The sequence below is a fragment of the Mesoplodon mirus genome, assembly GCF_964341445.2.
Source record: "Mesoplodon mirus genome assembly, chromosome: X".
Taxonomy (NCBI): domain Eukaryota; kingdom Metazoa; phylum Chordata; class Mammalia; order Artiodactyla; family Ziphiidae; genus Mesoplodon; species Mesoplodon mirus.
The window spans coordinates 140,513,443-140,534,051 of NC_138981.1; the positions used below are offsets into that span (position 1 = coordinate 140,513,443).

At 40.5% G+C, this 20,609-nt stretch overlaps 1 protein-coding gene across 2 annotated transcripts in view; it reads left to right on the forward strand.

Moving 5' to 3' along the window:
• VAMP7 (vesicle associated membrane protein 7) overlaps positions 1-20,609 on the forward strand; it is an 88,361-nt gene that overhangs the window by 61,095 nt on the left and 6,657 nt on the right. The window contains exon 8 of one of the 2 annotated variants that reach the window (XM_082610283.1): positions 896-1,087. The exons of the other annotated variant lie outside the window; for it this stretch is intronic. Within the exon in view, the coding sequence (XP_082466409.1) occupies positions 896-964 (69 nt within the window). The 3' untranslated portion in view covers positions 965-1,087. Of the gene's footprint in view, positions 1-895; positions 1,088-20,609 lie in introns of those variants that run through there. 2 annotated transcript variants of the gene reach the window in all.

Genomic DNA, 20,609 nt, shown 5'->3' on the forward strand with positions numbered 1-20,609 from the left:
ATTTAAAATTATAATACCATAATTAAAAAGCTAGTACCTCTTTTTTTGTTTTTTCACTTTTTAAAGCTTTTTAAAATTGAGATACTTAAAGGAAAATGCACATATCTTAAGCATACAGTTCAATGACAGATTCACACATTTGTGTAACCCATACTTTCATCAAGATGCAGAGTGTTTTCATACCCAGAAAGACGGTTCATGTCCTTTCCCAGTCAACCCCCACCCCCAGCTGAGTGGCTACCATTGTTCTGATTTCTTTTGCTGTGGACTAGTTTTGCCTCTTCTAGGACTTCACGTAACAGAATCATAGTGTATCCTGTTTTTGAGTCCTAAAACACTAGTACATCTTTATTAGGACTAGTATTTTTGCTGTGTTACTTATAATTGGGTAATTATAATTATCATTGTTATCCACTGAAAGGTTCATGGCAACATTTTTGCTCATAGGTGATATAGATGTAGAGTCTACTCATGCTTTTTAATATTTTTAATCATCCTAATAATGAAAAATTAATCCATGTGCAAAAACCTAAAAATGTACTTAATTATAAAATCATACTTAAGGGAATCATGCTAATTTGTGATCTTTATGACAATGATGTTATCAGTAGAGTTGCTTATATAGTTCCATTCTGCCTACTTCCTAGTGAAGAGAAACAACCCCACTGCTTTCCCTACCGGAAAAGAAAACAGTGGAATTCAAGTGGATGTGGGTTATATCAAAAAAGATCATTTTAATTCCACTTCTGTCTTCGAAAATACTTGATTAGTGTATTGTATTATTACACAACTCCACTCTAATGGAACCAATATTTGTTCATCAGTCTTTATATATTATTTAGGAGCCTATGATAGATTCAAGAAAATAAAATTGCCTTCTCTGCCCCCACCCCAGGTATTCATCTATATTATTGTGTCACCACTCTGTGGTGGATTTACATGGCCAAGCTGTGTGAAGAAATAAAAAAGTTATCATTAACCAAGGATACGACAGAACAAGGAGTTAAAAGCAATCCGTGTGATTCAAGCCTTTTAATACTGAGAGATGGTGTCTGCCAGTCTCTTCAACCCTCTTCTTTCTCTCTCTCTTTTTTTTAATATTCTTCTATGCCTCCAGATTTATCTTTGTCCTATCAACCAATTTATTCCAGTGCACTTCAGACTGAACCATTTATTGCAGCAGTAGCCTTAAAAAGGCATTTTGTTTCTTTGGTTTGTTAACTAGTGTCATCTACTTATAGATACATTTTTGTTTATAACTGCACAAAGCTATCACCAAGGTAGAAACCACCTGTCTTATGAGCTGTCTACTGAAATTATGGATGACCTTTGTGCACACAAAAGTTTAAGAGACAGATAGTATTGCTAACATCTCGTCTTAATGTCTTTTGATTTTGAAGGGTTTTAAGTGCTTGAAAATAAAATACATGGAAAATTCTTGTTATTTGGGGAATTGTAATTAATTGTTGGTGTTTCTAGGAGCCCAAGCAGGTAAAGTATTAAACATTTTATCTCAGATGGGGAACGTTTTGCTAGCCTGTTAGAAGCAAACAGAATTATCCTTGTCTGCCTATTATTAACTTTTAGGAAGAAATTTTGATCATTCACAAACCTCTCAGAGCTTGATAGCCTCTGTTTCCCCATTGCAGTTGATTTGAGAAGACCGTGGTTTAAATATTGTTGAAGGTTGTGGTTTTTTACATAATCCTTTTTCTTTGGTGGGTATTTAAGGCAATTGTATAGATAATAGAATGGGTAGTGGAAGGAGTGAGGAGACACATTCCTCTGGCTCACCAAAGAAAAAGAAAAGAACCACAGTGGAAAAGCCCAAACTGAATATAGTCAGCAATCAACTCCAGGGTTTGGGTTTGACTGGTGTTGAATAGTAGTTTGAGCATCCTTTGTGGTTTATTAAGTTCTTTAATCTGCCTAGTTTTGAAGAATTCTTTTGGGAAACTTGAGAGTAGACAGTATGATACATAGAAACAGTACAAGACATTTTAGCTAACATCCATGTAACTGCAGTGTGAAAAAAACTGGAGTGTAATCATACTGCTTTGGCTACTCTGGCATCTGTTAGCTAGTGTGTACTTTTGGTGTGTATCTGAAAGGACAGCATTTGCTGCCTTAGATCTAATTGCATTTATTTATCAATAAATGCCAGTGAATGGAAATTATATTACATTTGACTATTTTCCCAATGAAAGAACAAATTGGTCTGTAAAACCTAGTCACCTTTTTAGCCTAATCATGTGCCTTGAATATTTATGTGTCACATAATCTGGCACCTGCTACCTGTTCTTCCATCTATACCTTTCAATTCATGCTGATTCATTTATTTGACATATTTTCAACCCCCTGGGACTCTTTTCCTGGTGATCATGTATAGTGCAAATGTTTTTTCAGTCCTCTTTATCAACACTAATGCCTTTTAATTACATCAGCATTTCCTATTGGAAAACACATTTGTTCCATGAAAACATTTGGCATTCCTTAATAATAATTTCAAATGTCTTTAATCCAAAGAAAAAGACTTAAAGCTTATTTCCCTTTCTTATACACACCTGAATAAAAATGATGTGCATGTTTTAGGGATAAATTACTTAACCATCCCTTGATCTATTTATGTATAAGAATGCTTTTTAAAGCACATATCTTGTTTTAAATGATGCACAAACTGAAGGCATTAATAAAATTTAAGAGTAATACAATGAGTTGCTTGTTTTAGAATTTCTTCCTGCAATCTAATTTCTTCTTATGGCATTTTGCCATAGTTTACAGAACAAAAGTATTTTACTTATGCTGAAAATACATTTAAAAGTGTGACCTGGAGCCTTACAGTAAAGAGCTATAGCACTGTCTCAGGTGTATAAAATTTCTTCAAAACCAGAAGACACAAAAGAAGTTAAAAAAGTATGTAGGTCATACCAAAACCAATGAAAGATCATGAAATGACCACACAGCCTCTACAGCCATCATCCTGAGACCATGGTTGAGACAGAACAGGAAGAGAACCCCAGGGATTGTAATCCAGTTCAACACAACTCTGACTGGTTCTGAAATAGATGGCTCAAAGGAAGGCATTTGAGGGTGAGAGAGAATAATTTGTTGGAGCAAAACAGGTTTAGTAAAGAAAAAAAGAAATAAGAGTGGCAAAGATCAAATGTACAAAAACTGGGCCACAACGAAACAATAATCTGTCACTTTGGGCCTTTGAACCTAGGTAACTGAAGTCAAGAATGGTAGAATATGTTTCTGTACATGCTAGAGCAACTCAAAAACAGCCCATTTAACTCTCCCCAGACCTCCTGCAGGTTTCAACTGAAGTGTGCATTCCCTAACCAGACAGAGGTGGGGGAAAAAGGCTATTTGGTTGTTATGAACAAAGAAAGAAGTGGTAAAAGCTAATTATTTCTCTTCGAACCCTTGGCCACAAGGTCAAATAGTGTCACAGTCTCTAAGTTTCCTTCAGAATAGATGGACATGGCTTCCATCAGATAACGATTCTTCCTTGCTTAACTCTGCTTTCCCAGCCTCAAGATAGATGAAGAAATTGGGTTGCTTCCCTGGATATCTTAATGAAATTGATATAACAACAGAAATAGCAGCGCTAGACCCTCCTACACTGTTTTACATTAGAAGCAGATCTGTTTCTGACTACTCCATCTTTTAAAAAATAATAAATGGGGTAGAGTGGTGGTGGCGGTGGTGGTTAACCTATGATTCAGTTTGAATTCAATGAGTAAAACAGAGCCAAGACAAGTATTACAGAAACAAGGGGTTTAATACTGTCTTCAAGCTTATACAGGTGTATGACAAAGTAGGAAGAGAAAGTCTGGAAGGGAGGTGCCAGGGGATCAGAAGAACAGTCCTAAGCATTTCCACTTAAAGTGCTAGTGCTGTTGAACAGGTGGAGCTTGTTGGAAAACCTGAGAATCCCTACATGTCTGTTTGCCAAAATAGGTGTGTGACAAGATTTGTGTGGAAAAGAAGCCACAGGCTCAGTAAACCTGATGCCAAGTACCCAGTTGTGTCCCCAGTTGGTCAGCAGGGCCAGTAGTCAAGAGGATGAGCTGGATGCAGAGTGGAGGAGATAGAGAAAAAGCTGGGGTATGTCAGTTACCTTAGCATCTTCATGTCTGACTGCCCTGACCTTCAAAGAGTATTGGCCTCCACTTTCCTTCTGCTTTCCAAGTCTTATGTGACTTCATTTCACAGGCAAAACAATTCTAAAAGCATATAGGGAAAGGAGTTTTAATGAAATTCCCAGCTTCTAGCAAGAACAGTGGTGCCAGTCTAGCACAGTCAAGTTCTTCCTATATTCATTTTAAAGATCAACTGCTTCATCTTATGGAGAAAGACCATTTGGGAAGTTAAAGCATTCTTTTGGTCAAGGTACATTGTACAAAATTATTTTGGATTCGTGTTGTTTATTAAAACATCTAAATTCAAAATATGTTGTGACTTGTTACATCTCTTCCAAAAAGAATAACTGTGAAAGAAAATTCATATGCACAGTTTGACACCCTGACTTACTTGTTTTTTACTTGCATTCCAATTTGGACCAGCATAAAGAAAAGTTTAAAAGCCTTATGCACAGAGAGAGAACATTAAATTCAGTAATACCCCTTACAGACTTCATTTCTGGCCAAGATGGAGTAACAGTGACTGTGTTTACCCTCCCACCTGAAATAACCCAGTAAAGGACAAAATATTTGAAACAACTGTTTTAAGACACTGGACTCCAGGCAATGAAGGGCAGTGATATTTCAAAGAGGTGAACCTAATTATTGCCCCAGCTTATTATGTTGAGAGAGTATCCAAGCTACAATGGAGTGAGAAGGAACCCAGGAAGAGCCTGGAAGATTCCCTGAGTTGACACATGACAGATACCCAGAGATGTTTTCAGGGCAGGGCATGGTACTAAAAATGAGACAGTTGCAGAGAGAAGACTCTAGAGATCTGAGGAAACTACCCAATGGCAGGGAAAGAACCACCCAAAGACTAGAAGGAAGAATATCCTACACCCACACAGGGCTAGGAATAACCCTACAGACAGGAAAACCTCATGAGTCACAGGGTATTGGGTAGAGTACTCAGAAGGGTCTTGCATAGACCAGAGTTTCTCAATCCTGGCACTGTTGGCCTTTGGGGCCAGATGTTCTTTGAGACTGTCCTGTGCATTGTGGGATGTTTAGCAGCATCCCTGACCTCAACCCACTGGATGCCAGGAGCACCCTCTCTCCAATTGTGACAACTAAGAATGTCCCAAATGTTCCTGCAAAGTTGGGGTGGGGAACAAAATCAACCTTGGTTAAGAACCACTAGCGTAGACTTAACAGTCTCACCCAGGATAATAAATCTTAAAGTCCAGACCTTAGAAGCTGTTTCCAAGTAACTGTCCTAGAACAAAACTTAAGGATATATTTGTGGGAATATAAACAAGATAAAAGAGTGTTGGGCAGGGCAGCAAATAAAAAATTACCAGTCACACAAAGAAGCAGAAAATATGACCAATAATAAGGGAAAAACCATTCAATTAAAATAAACATGGAACTGATACAGATGTTAGAATTACCAGACATAAAAAGTTGTTAATATTATATTTCATATGTTCCAAAAGGTAAGTAAAGATATGGAATTTTAAAAGGCCCATTGAATTTTTAGAGATGAAGGCTAGGTTTTCTGAGGTAAAAAATACACTGGATAGAATTAGTGACAGCATAGACGTTTCAGAAGAAAAGATTATTGACCTTGAAGGCATAGCAATACAAACTATCCAAATGAAACATACCAGTTAAATACATTGTTAAATGTCAAAATGAATTTTAAAAAAGGAAGAGTCAACTCTAAATGCCTATAAGAAACTCACTTTAAACATTAATGGGTTAAAGTAAAAACATGGAACAATATACATGCTGACACCAATCAAGAAAATTGGAATGGCTATTGTAATATCAGATGAAGTAGATTTCAGAGCAAAGAGTATCCAGGGATAAAGGAGATTATGTGTCAGTTCATCAGGGGTCAGGGTATAGGGATTAATGTTGGGGGATAGGTTTGGGGCTACCTCTAACTGCAGCCCTATAATATGGGGAAAAAATACTAGAGGTTGGTTTGTACTTCAGATTCTTGCTTAGAAACTAACCCTAGTAAAGAATTGTAACTGGAGATACAGTGAGACATGAGAAATCAAAAGTATACCTTTATCAATTATATATTACTGCATAACTACAATCCCCAAAATGTGTGCCATTAGAAAGTTACAAATATTTTCCAGTGTTCATGTTTATGATCAGGTTAAGGACTCCATGGGGGTCAGGGTAAGGGTCAGAATCAGGGGTCAGGGGTAGTTGTCAGGAGTAGGGGTAGGGGTCAGGGTGAGGGTCAGAATCAGGGGTCAGGGTTAGGGGCAGTTCAGATGCTCATCATTGTGCATAAATAGAAAAAGCACAGATAAATGCATGTTAAAGGTTACAATGTAGAGGCATTAGTTTTAATTTTATTATTTGCTTTATGGTCTGCAAGTATTTGGTCTGCAAAAAAAAACATACACAACAATCCTGAGGAAAATGAACACTGGGTTTCTGATTAGCGATAACATTTCTGAAAGCCACTTTTTCTCTGATGGCTCCATGTGGCTTCTGAAGTAAATAAACTGAGCACACAAAGATCAACTTTGACCCACACACCAGTAAAACAAGCAAAGCTGGTGAAAACTATAAAGAAAAAGAAAACAACCATTGCAGTCCTGGAAATTGACCTAAGGGCAGTCAGCACATGAAAAAAAATTCAGGAAAGTCTGCTAAATCTTGGTAAGAACAGTGAGATTCTGTGGCACTTTAACCCTGACCCACTCCCTCTCTTCCCCTCCAAACTCAGCTTGATGGAATGAGGCTAGAAGATAGGTACCCCTCCTCTTCCAGCTCCAGTCAAGAGATATGGAATCTCCCCAGGAGTGTCAGGCTGCCAGCCCTTCTTATGTCCCCAGCTCCACATTACAGAGGCTCAATCCTAGGTCAGTGCCGCCAAGAATCAAGGCTCCGTTCCTCCACCTAGTACCCCTTCATAGGGCAGAGGCTCCACCTCAGGTGCAGCATGATGAAAATACTGGGGCCCCAATCTCCCTCACCCCAGGTCAATTGTAGAGTACAGATTCTGTGCCAAGGCAAACAGCCTGCCACTCCAGCTCAGCACCCTGTCAGAAAGCACAGGTATCACTTTGAGGGAAGTGGGTTCCTGTCCCTAGCTCCAGAGAAGTGCCTTAGATATTCCACCCAGGGAGAGGCAAGAGATAGAAGGCTCTAAAGCTATCCCTAAAGGGACAGGCTATATATAGAACAGAGTGGGTGGGACGAAGCATACGATGTAGATAATGGAGCAAAGCAATTGAGAGCAGACAGGAGATCAAGATGGAATAGAAGGACATGGAGGTCACCTCCTCCCACAAATGTATAAAAAATACTTTTACATGTGGGATAATTCTCACAGAATACCTACTGAACACTGGCAGATGATATCATACAACCAGAGCTGCAAGATCACCACATAACTGGATAGGACGAAAGGGCAAAAAAAAAAAAAAAAAAAAAAAGGAATCAGGACAGAACCTATGCCCCAGGGAGGGAACTCTGAAAGGCGAAAGGTGCCCTCATCCTGGGAACCCCCTTCACTGGCTGGGAGATCAGCTGGGACAGATAGAGAGCTTGAGAGGCTCAGAGGAGAGTGCAGCAGCCTGCTTGCAGCAGGCAGGACAGAGAGAGACCTGCACAGAAGGCCACCTGGCCACCTCACTGAACACCCCAGCCTGAGACGTGTACCTGCCGGTGTGTGCATCGGCTGGGTGCTGAAATCCAGGCTTCAGTGGACAGACACAGGGACAGGACTCAGTTTGGCTCTGTGGAGACAGCCCAAAGTACCTGGAGTGTGGTCTGAGCCACAACTGGTGGTGTGAGCAGGATGGAGTCCAGGTCCACAATAAGAGCCCCATTATCAATGCCCGCCTGAAGGGAGGGGTGTGGCCCCGCCATAGCAGCCTCATTCTTAGCTTGCTCACAGTGGGCCTAGCTCCACTGCTATGAGTTCTGGGAGCACACAAGTGCTGGGGGGCAAGAGGGCTGAACTCTGAGCTGACTCCCAGTGGGTGTGCAATTTTGGCGGATTCATTCTGGCAGTTTTGTGAGCGCAGCACCTGGGGGACATCCAAGGTGATTACTGGTGCTCCCGTAGCTGAGGTGGACCCAAGGGTAGTGCCAACAACAGTGTACTTTGTGAGCACACACAATGGGTGACAGGCCACATCACAGAGTACAAGTCTTGGACAGCTCTTGGAGAGGAACACACAGTGGCTCCTTTCCCAGCAGGAACACTCCAATTCCACCTACCTCACACCTCAGGTTATAAAACTGGATCTGGGGACTTCTACTCCAAAAACTGGAGAGCAGACCCTGTCCCCAAAAGGGCTGTGACAACCATGGAGCAAAGAGGAGGCCCTAACATCCAGTGCAGACTCTGGTCACCACAACACTTATCATGCCCCCTATCAAGGGGATAATGACCAACACATCCTGAGGAAAGACATGGCAGGCATCCATACCAAAAACAGCCTTTGCACCAAAAAAAGGAGACTCGTGCAGGCTACACAGGGATGCTCCCATGTAAAAACAGGCCTTCAAGACAACAGTAGATAACTGCTTGTAAATTCATAGAGTCAGAGAAATATAAGTAAAATGAAGAAGCAGAGGAACCACTCCCAATTAAAAGAACAAGAGAAATCCCCTGAAAGAACAAACAAACAGACCTCTTCAGTCTACCAGACCCTGAGTTCAAAAAGTAGGTAGTAAAAATGCTGAAGGAATTAAGAAAGGCTATCAATAGAAATGCAGATCACTGTAACAAGGAACTAGAAACTTTAAAGAGAAGTCAATCAGGGCTTCCCTGGTGGCGCAGTGGTTGAGAGTCCGCCTGCCAATGCAGGGGACACGGGTTCGTGCCCCGGTTCAGGAAGATCCCACATGCCGTGGAGCGGCTGGGCCCGTGAGCCATGGCCGCTGCCTGCGCGTCCAGAGCCTGTGCTCTGCTACGGGAGAGGCCACAGCAGTGAGAGGCCCGCGAACTGCAAAAAAAAAAACAAAAAACTATTAGGCCAAGTTGTAACTTATGGAATGGGAAGAAATGGGCTACATTTTCTACCTCAAGAATATAAATAATTTATATGAAAGTTTTTATGAAATAAAACCAAAGGAGAATTTAGTAGTAAATTAAGAATAGAGTACTTAACTGAATCAGGCCATGAAGCACACACACACACTGACTGTCACTCCCCCCCCAATACTGATAATTTCATATGCCAGTAATAAGCTCCAGACATATAAGAGGAGATAAGTTGTAAGGAGGTGAGCATACTGGAAAGTGTGCTTGGATGAACCAAAGTGTAGCTTAAAGAAAAGCACCTAGGTCCTTCCCTGGTGGCACAGTGGTTAAGAATCCGCCTGCCAATGCAGGGGACAATGGGTTCGATCCCTGGCCTGGGAAGATCCCACATGCCGTGGAGCAACTCAGCCCGTGTGCCAAAACTACTGAGCTTGGGCTCTAGAGCCTGCGAGCCACAAGTACTGAGCCCGAGTGCCACAACTACTGAAGTCCACACACCACAACTACTGAAATCTGTGCACAGCAATGAAGACCAAACACAGCCCAAATAAAAAAATAAATAAATAAGAAAAGCACCTAGTTCACAACCAAGAGAGTTCATACTGCATGAACACTTTGTACTACAAGTAGCCCAAACTTCCCACCAAATTCAACTATCATTAAGTAAATTAAATAAAACATTCATTCAACATCTAAAGTATAGGATATAGAAATTTGTCGGGCGCTATAGATAAAGTACCATAACGGAATGATGGAAGAAGTATTAAAAGTAGCAAAAACTTACCCCTTTTACCTTTTGCATAATGATTTAACTAGAAAACTTTAACAGAGAGAACTTAAGTTAAATACCCTGAAACCAGACAAGCTACTTATGAACAGTTTACAAGAACAAACTCATCTTTATGGCAAAATAGTGAAAACGATTTATGAGTAGAGGTGACAAGCCTACCAAGCCTGGTGACAGCTGGTGGTCCAGAAAATAATTTTAGTTTAACTTTAAATATTACTTTAAAAACATAACTTTTAACATAATTTTAAATGTTATTATAAAAAGGTAGAGCTTCTTAGATATAAGATACAACCTTCCCTAGAGAGTATGCATAAATATCACCATAGTTGACTTAAAAGAAGCCACCAGTTAAGAAAGCATTCAAGGTCAACAACACATTCATCTGAATACCAATAGTAAATAAACCAACTTCTAATTTAATACTGGACTAATCTATTAATTAATAGAAGCAATCCTGTTAATATGAGTAACAAGAAATATTTCTCCATGCATAAGCTTATGTCAGAACAGATAGCCCACTGATAGTTAACAATAAACCTAAACTAATACTTAATCTATTCAAACATTGTTAACCCAACACAAGTATGCATTTAAGGAAAGATTTTAGAAAGTAAGAGGAACTTGGCAATCACAAACCCTGCCTGTTTACCAAAAACATTACCTCTAGCACTTCTGGTATTACAGGCACTGCCTGCCCAGTGACATTTCTTTAATGGCTATGGTATCCCAACTGTGGAAACACAGCCTAATCATTTGTTCTCTAAAGAAGGACTTGTATGACTGGTCACACAAGGGATTTACTGTCTCTTTTAATCAGTGTAATGGACCTTCCTGTGAAGAGGTGGAAATAAGATGAGGAGACCCTATGAAGCTTTAATTAATTAATCCAAAAAATAAACAATAGACTTTAAGGGCTAACATCACTTTTTTTTTTTTTTTTTGCTAACATCACTTTTAATGGATTAACAATTTGGGGTGGGTGACCTCAAAGAATAAAACAACCTCCAAGTGATTAAAATTTAGACCAACTAGTCAAAATGCTTTACCACTTATTGATTCAAAATATTGATCAATGGAACGAGTTACCCTTAGGGATAACAGCTCAGTCCTCTTCTAAAGTTCATATCAACAATAAGGTTTATGACCTCGGTGTTGGATCAGGACATCCCAATGGTGTGACTGCTATTAATGGTCTGTTTGTATAATGATTAAAGTCCTATGTGACCTGAGTTCAGACTGGAGTAATCCCAGTCGGTTTCTATCTATTATACATTTGTCTCAGTATGAAAGGATGAGAGAAATAAGGCCCACTTTACAAAAGCGCCTTCAAACTATATGATGATAAAATCTACATTCAATTAATTTATACATACCCTACTGTAGACAGGGTTTGTTAGGGTTTGCGGAGCCCAGCAATTGCATAAAACTTAAACCTTTATTCCCAGAGGTTCATGTCCTCTTCCTAAGAATATGTTTATAATTAACATTCTTTCACTAATTACCCAATTTTACTCGCCATAGCATTCCTTACATTAACTGAATGGAAAATCCTAGGCTATATTGAAATCCAGAAAGGGCCAAACATCATCAGCCCCTATGGATTATTACAGCCCACTGCTGATGCAGTCAAATTATTTATTAAGGGATCACTATGACCATCAACATCATCACTTTATATGTTTATTATTGTGCCAGTGCTAGCCTTAACCCTGGCTCTCACAATATGAATTCCTCTTCCTATACCTTATCCACTAATTAATATAAACTAGGCATACTATTTATATTAGCCATATCAAGCCTAGCCATTTATTCCATCCTCTGACCTGGATGAACTTCAGATTCAAAATATGCAGTAATTGGAGCTCTATGGGCAGTAGCACAGGAAACTTCATGTAAAGTAACAGTAGCAGTTATTCTCTTATCAGTCCTACTGATAAATGGATCATTTACACTTTCAAGAGCAATTATTACACATGTCGACTAAAAAAAATGCACAATGTGAGAGCTGTGAGTTAAGTTTTATTTGGAGCAAAATGAGGACTATAGCCCACAGCATTGCAAACAACTCTGAAAAACTGCTCCAAAGTGGTAGGGAGGAAGGTCAGTACATATGTGGTTTTGCAGAAGGCTGCTGCTAGTCTCATGAAGCAGACGTCACCATGACAGATTTTGGTGCTTTTCTAGATATGAGGAGATACAAGAATTGGGCTCATAAAATCTTCTCCTGAAAATATCTAACTATCTAAAGGCCTGTTCTGCCAGTTTTCCCCAGAGCACAGAGGACCTCATTCCTGATCTCTGCCCTAAACTCCTTTCAGGGGTTGTTGAAAGTCAGTGGTCTCAGCAGCTTGTGAGTTAATCCTTGTAGAGATAGGTGGCAAGTACCAAACTTTATTTGGCACACAAGAACACCTGTAACTAATTTTCCTCCTGACCCCATCCATAAATCGATTATCTCTATTCTAGCAGAAATCCAATGGAGCCCCATTTGATTTAACAGAAGGAGAAACCTGTATTTGTCTTCAATGTAGAAAACATAGCAGGACCATTTGCCCTGTTCTTCCTAGCAGAATATGTCAACATCATTATAAGAAACATTTTCATAACAATCTTATTTTCAGGAGCATTTCGCATTTCCTACATACCAGAATTATATATAGCTAATGCCATCATTAAAACACTCCTAACAATCTCCTTTCTATGAATTTGAGCATCGTATGCACAATTTTGATAGGATCAACTTATACATATCTTTTTTAAATTTTATTTTATATTGACATATAGTTGATTCACAATGCTGTGCCAATCTCTGCTGTACAGCAAAGTGACTCAGTTATACACATAGACATTTTTTTATATTCTTTTCCATTATGGTTTATCACAGGATATTGAATATAGTTCCCTGTGCTATACAGTACGACCTTGTTGTTTATCCATTCTATATATAATAGTTTACATCTGCTGATCCCAAACTCCCAGTCCTTCCCTCCGCTATACTGCTCCCCCTTGGCAACCACAAGTCTGTTACCTATGTCTGTGAGTCTGTTTCTGTTTTGTAGATAGGTTCATTTGTACCATATTTAGATTCCACATATAAGTGATATGATATGGTATTTGTCTTTCTCTTTCTGACTTACATCTCTTATAAATTTGTTTTACCACTAACATTAGCCCTATGTATTATATATGAGAGGTTTCATCACCTGTCATCACATCAGGCGTCACACCACAAACAAAAGTAATATGTGTGTGAAAAGAGTCACTATGTTAGAGTAAATACTAGAGGTTTAAGTGCTCTTATTCCTATAACCATAGGAATTGAAACTACCCTTAAGGATTTTACATTCTCCATGCTACCACATAACACCACACGCAATAGTAAGGTCTGCTAAATAAGCTATCGGGTCCATACCCCCCAAAATGTTGTTGTATATCCTTCCTGTACTAAGAAACCCTATTTTTACTATCATTCTACTGACCATCATCTCAGGAACCATAATTGTAGTAACAAACTCACACTGGTTACTATTATCCCAATTCTAATAAAAAAAATTTAACTCAAGAGCTATAGAAACATTCAACAAATATTTTCTAAAACAATCCACCACATTGATACTACTTATAATGGCTATTATTGTTAATCTAATATACTCTGGTCAAGAAACACAAAGAATAACAAAAATCTTTAATCCAGCAGCATCCACCATCTTGACAATCGCCCTTGTCACAAAAGTAGGACTTTCCCCATCTCACTTCTGAGTGCCTGAAGTCACACAAGGCATTCCATGAACAGCAGGCCTGATGCTATTAACATGACAAACTTGCACCCCTATCAGTTTTATACCACATGTCACCATCCATCAACCTAAACATACTATTAATCATAGTGATACTATGAACCATAATTGGAAGCTGAGGCCGACTTAGCCATACTCACCTAGAAAAAATTAGCCTCCTCATCAATTGCCCATATAGGATGCATAACAGCTATTATAATGTATATTCAGATTATAACAATCCTAAACATACTAATTTATATCGTAACAACACTATCTTCTTCTTATTTATGTCCAGATCATGTACTACAACAGTATCATCATCACACACATGAGATAAAACACCTCTCATCATGATCCTCGTCCTCACCGTTATAGTATCATTAGGAGGTTGCCCACCACTATCAGGGCTTTTACCCAAATGAATAATTATCCAAGAGATAACAAACATGATAACATCATTCTACCAACACTAATAGCCATCATAGCAGTCCTCAGCATATACTTCTACTTGCAGCCAACACACTCCACATCACTAACTATATTCCCTTCAATAAACAACACAAAAGTAAAACAACAGTTCGAACATACAAAACAAATAACCTTCCTATCATTACTAATCGTAACAGCCACATGATTATTACCCTTAACTCCGATTTCTATCAGTGCTGGACTAGGAATTTAGGTTAGTTTAGACCAAGAGCTTTCAAAACCCTGAGCAAGTATTATTTACTTAATTCCTGAAAATAAGGATTGCAAGACTCTATCCTACATCAGTTGAGTGCCAATCAAACACTTTAATTAAGCTAAATCCTTACTAGATTGATGTTCTTCCACCCCAGGAAATTTTCATTAATAAGTATATACTCTAGTCAACTAGCTTCAATCTAATTTTGCCATCAAGGAAAAAAAGGTGGGAAAAGCACCAGCAGAACTGAAGCTGCTTCTTTGAAGTTACAATTCAATTTGTTGATTCACCACAGTGTTTGGCAAAAAGAGGGCTCAATCTCTGTCTTTAGATTTACAGTCTAATGCTAGCTCTGTCATTTTACCTCTGTTCATACACTGCTATGTAAAGTTAAAATAAGGAAGGAACTGAATTCTTTTCAACTGCTGTCAAGCCAACACCATAATCATTATTTCTTTCTCAATAAATGAGATAATAGTAAAAAATTACATAACATTGTCAAAGTTAAATCATAGGCAAAAATCCTGTGTATCACTAAGGCACATCCATTTCATCTAGGCTCTCAAGATGCAGCATCATCTATTATGGAAGAACTTTTACATTTTCATAATCACACATTAATAATCATTTTAAAATAAGTTTTCTAGTCCTCTATATTATTTCACTAATATTGACAACTAAACTGACTCATATGCGTAAAACAGATGCACAGGTAAAGAGAAGGTGAACAATTTGCCAGCCATCATTGTAATCTTAATTGCCCTATCATCATTGTGAATCCTTTTCATGATACAGGAAATCAATAACTTTTCCCAAACCATAAAAACTAAGGGTCAGTAATGATGCTGAAGCTACGAATACACAGATTATGAAGATTTAAATGTTGACTCCTCTATAATCCCCACATCAGATCTAAAACCAGGAGAATTATAACTAATAGAAGCCAATAAGGGACTTCCCTGGTGGTCCAGTGGTAAAGAATCTGCCTTCCAGTGCAGGGGACGTGGGTTCAATCCCTGGTCAGGGAACTAGATCCCACATGCTGTAGGACAACTAAGCCTGCGTGCCACAACTACTGAGCTCGCACACCTCAACTAGAGAAAAGCCTGCACCATGCAACGAAGAGCCTGTGTGCTGCAATGAAACATCGTGCGTGCCTCAATGAAGATCCCACGTGCCGCAACTAAGACCCAATGCAGCCAAAAAAATAAACAAATAAATAAATAATAAATATATAAAAAGAGATCAATGGAATTAAAAAAAAAGGAGTCAATAAGGGAGTAGCATAGAGATAATCATCAAATGTTAATTTCATCTGAAAATGTTTTACACTCATGAGCTGTTCCTCCTTAGGCCTAAAAAACAGCTGCTATCCCAGGACACCTAAATTAAAGAATCCTAATATTGACAGGGCCTGGCGTTATGTTGTGGACAATGATCAGCAGAGGTCGTTTTCCTGCATTCAAAGACAGGACAGAAGGAGATGGCTGAGATGCAGGGGTGAATTTGGAGCCCATGGGGGATGTGCTCTCTGAGCTCCATGACAGAAACAGGGTCCCAGACCACCCATCACGCCCTCCTGAGTGGAGTCCTGGGAATATTATGTGTTGGTGATGAAGTGGCCTGAGCGCTTGCACAGCCCTGATGCTGTGTCCAACATGGGCCCCACGCTCTTGGGACCACACCTCGCAGTCTATGGGTCCACCCTGCAGAGTCCTTCCTGCCACAGAGTAGAGACCACCCAGCAAGCAGCCCCCTCCCCAACTAACAGGAAGAGGGGAGGAGAGCAGGGACATCAGAGGAATCTCACTCAGACAGCAATACCCCAGGGGTGCCAGTGGGGACAGTGATGATACAGATGAGACACAGCCCAAGAGACTGTACCAGAGGGCCCAACAAGCAGCTGGTCAGGTCCTGGCTCATCTGCACCCCAGACACCCTGTCCTTCATACACCCCCTTCCTCATATACCCTCTCCCTAAATGCAGATTCTTCAGATGTAGACAGGCAGAGCTTCAGACTGAAAGTCAGCTCTTCCAAAATGATCCCTCAGCAAACACTGCAGGATTCCACTCAAATGGGGGCCCTGGAGTTGACAACTCATGGACCGAGGTGGATGGCAGTGCCAGGAGAGTGGGAGGGAATGGGAATGGGACTTTCGTGGTTGTGGAATGTTGGTTTTACAAGATGAAAAGTTCTAGGGATGGTGTGATGGCTCCATGAGAAGGTGAATATATCTGATGCCTCAGAAACATGCACTTAAAATCGTGATGATTGTAAAGTGTATGCAATGTATGTTTTATTTCACTTAAAATAAAATATTATTTTAAAATGATGTCTTATTAATTGGGATTCCAGTTAGACTCCCCTTTATCACAAATGTGTGAGGCCCAAGCACCATCCCTCACCTTGGGGGCCATAATTGTACCCTCCCATGGCACGTGAGGGACCATTCTTAGAGGGGCTAGTCTGTGATACCTGAGCTCTGTCCACGGGAACACAGACAGTGGTGACACCCCCCCCCAGATTAGATATACAATATGCTATGATATTAGTATGATACCACCAAGGGTTATTTGTCACTCAACAGAACACAGAACAGCAACTCGCTCAAAGGTGCCTGTCCTCAAATGAATGTGACAAGATTAAGACAAGAAAAGGGACCACGGGTTAATCAGGGCAACAGCCTCAATTCAGATGTTGGAAATCTCAGAGGGCACAAGACACACTGCAGCCAAAAAGCAGATGTACACGTGATCCTGACCCGTGCAGATGGCGTGAGACCCACACAATCCCCCCAGTCCCTACCTGGGGTCACCTTTCCATACTCCGTAGGGTGACCCCACCTCCCCAGACCTTGTACCTGAGGTCACACAACCACACTCTCCAGGGTGACCCCACCTCCCCAGACACCGCACCTGGGATCACATATCCACACTCACCAGGGTGATCCCCACCTCCCCAAACTGCCCACCTCGGGTCACACGTCCACACTCTCCAGGGTGACCCTTACCTTCCCAGACCCTGAACCTGGGGTTACCTGTAACACCCACCAGGTGACCCCTACCTCCCCAGACTCCACACCTGGGCTCACATATCTACCTTGGTCAGGACACCATGGCTGTGCTAAGTGGGGCTATATGTGTGAACAAGGCAGGTTCCTGGACCACCTGGGACCCTAGGAAGAAGTGTAGGGTCCATCTCCTCTCCCCACACTTGGCCCAGAGAAGTCAGTCCCCTCCTGCTTCCACTTTGGTTCTATGTTATTTTAATTGTTTTTAACGCTTTCATGCTAAAGTTGAACACACAACTTTAGTTCTGGCAGGCTCAGCCCTTTCCTTTCTCACTGAGGTGATGAGAAAACTCATGGGACAGGAGGGCTGAAAAAGGAGGACAGGCCCAGAGAGTGAGGATGGATGGTTGACCGGAAGGACAGTGCAGAAGCAACCTCACCTGCTGCCCATCAGCCTTAAGCCCAGGTCCACATGCCCTGAAATCAACTCACCAGGTAAACCTGCCTTCCTACTCGCCCTGTGCATGCTGGTGAATAGGAATAATTACCAGGTATCACACCTGAGGAGCCTCCATGAGCCCTAGGGAAGGTGAACCTCACAGGGATGAGAAATGAGGCCTGTACCACAGCACTGACCCTCAGCATGCATCCCCTGGGAGGGCCAGGTAACCATACTCAGAGCAGAGGCTGTTACCCAGACAAGCCCACATCAGCTCCAGACCCCAGACGTCTGAGCACTGACATTTGGATGCAAGCACAGAGCTTCCCAGTGCTGAGGCCAGGCCAGGTCTCTACCCAGGTCTTCACATCCACCCTGAAGCTCCCAGGACTGAGGCAAGGCTGGGTCTCTACCTAGGTCTCCACATCCTAGTGTATGCAGAACACTGTCAGGTCTAAATGTACTTGGTGTAAAGAAGATAGTAAGGTCTAAATTTCCCAGCATAGACAGAAAGTATTCTGGTCTAAATGTTCCAGTATAGACAGAACAAGCTCAGGTCTAAATGTACTCAGTGTAGACAGTACTTCATCAAGTATCAATGTGCTCAGATTGACAGGATAAAGTTAGGTCTAAATATACTCAGTGTAGGGCTTCCCTGGTGGTGCAGTGGTTAAGAATCCACCTGCCAATGCAGGGGGGCACGGGTTCGAGCCTGGTCCAGTAAGATCCCACATGTTGTGGAGCAACTAAGCCTGTGCACCACAACTACTGAGCCTGTGCTCTAGAAGCCCATGAGCCACAACTACTGAAACCACGTGCCACAACTACTGAAGCCCATGCACCTAGAGCCTGTGCTCCAAAACAAGAGAAACCACCACAATGAGAAGCCCATGCACCGCAATAAAAAGTAGCCCCCACACGCTGAAACTAGAGGAAGCCTGTGCGTAGCAATGAAGACACAATGCAGCCAAAAATAAATGAATGAAATCAATAAATTTAAAAAATAAAATAATTAGATAGCCTCATCAAACAGAGGGCAGACAGAAGCAGCAAGAAGAACTACAATCTTGCAGCCTATGGAACAAAAACCACATTCAGAGAAAGATAGACAAGATGAAAAGGCAGAGGGCTATGTACCAGATGAAGGAACAAGATAAAACCCCAGAAAAACAACTAAATGAAGTGGAGATAGGCAACCTTCCAGAAAAAGAATTCAGAATAATGATAGTGAAGATGATCCAGGACCTCGGAAAAAGAATGGAGGCAAAGATCGAGAAGATGCAAGAAATGTTTAACAAAACCCTAGAAGAATTAAAGAACAAAGAAACAGAGATGAACAATACAATAACTGAAATGAAAACTACACTAGAAGGAATCAATAGCAGAATAACTGAGGCAGAAGGATGGATAAGTGACCTGGAAGACAGAATGGAGGAATTCACTGCTGCGGAACAGATTAAAGAAAAAAGAATGAAAAGAAATGAAAACAGCTTAAGAGACCTCTGGGACAACATTAAACACAACAACATTCGCATTATAGAGGTCCCAGAAGGAGAAGAGAGAGAGAAATGACCAGAGAAAATATTTGAAGAGATTATAGTCGAAAACTGCCCGAACATGGGAAAGGAAGTAGCCACCCAAGTCCAGGAAGCACAGCGAGTCCCATACAGGATAAACCCAAGGAGAAACACGTCAAGAAACATAGTAATCAAATTGGCAAAAATTAAAGACAAAGAAAAATTATTAAAAGCTGCAAGGGAAAAACGACAAATAACATACAAAGGAAATTCCATAAGGTTAACAGCTGATTTCTCAGCAGAAACTATAAAAGCCAGAAGGGAGTGGCATGATATACTTAAAGCGATGAAAGGGAAGAAGCTACAACCAACATTACTCTACCACACAAGGATCTCAATCAGGTTTGATGGAGAAATCAAAAGCTTTACAGACAAGCAAAAGCTAAGAGAATTCAGCACCACCAAACCAGCTCTACAACAAATGCTAAAGGAATTTCTCTAAGTGGGAAACAAAAGAAAATAAAAGGACCTACAAAAACAAACCCAAAACAATTAAGAAAATGGTCATAGGAACATACATATCAATAATTACCTTAAACGTGAATGGATTAAATGCTCCAACCAAAAGACACGGGCTTGTTGAAGGGATACAAAAACAAGGCCCATATATATGCTGTCTACAAGAGACCCACTTCCGACCTAGGGACACATACAGACTGAAAGTGAGGGGATGGAAAAAGATATTCCATGCAAATGGAAATCAAAAGAAAGCTGGAGTAGCAATACTCATATCAGATAAAATAGACTTTAAAATAAAGAATGTTACAAGAGACAAGGAAGGACACTGCATAATGATCAAGGGATCAATCCAAGAGGAGGACATTAACAATTATAAATATATATGCACCCAACATAGGAGCACCTCAATACATAAGGCAACTGCTAACAGCTATAAAAGAGGAAATCGACAGTAACACAAAAATAGTGGGGGACATTAACACCTCACTTACACCAATGGACAGATCATCCAAAATGAAAATAAATAAGGAAACAGAAGCTTTAAATGACACAATAGACCAGATAGATTTAATTGATATTTATAGGACATTCCATCCAAAAACAGCAGATTACACTTTCTTCTCAAGTGCGCACGGAACATTCTCCAGGATAGATCACATCTTGAGTCACAAATAAAGCCTCAGTAAATTTAAGAAAATTGAAATAATATCAAGCA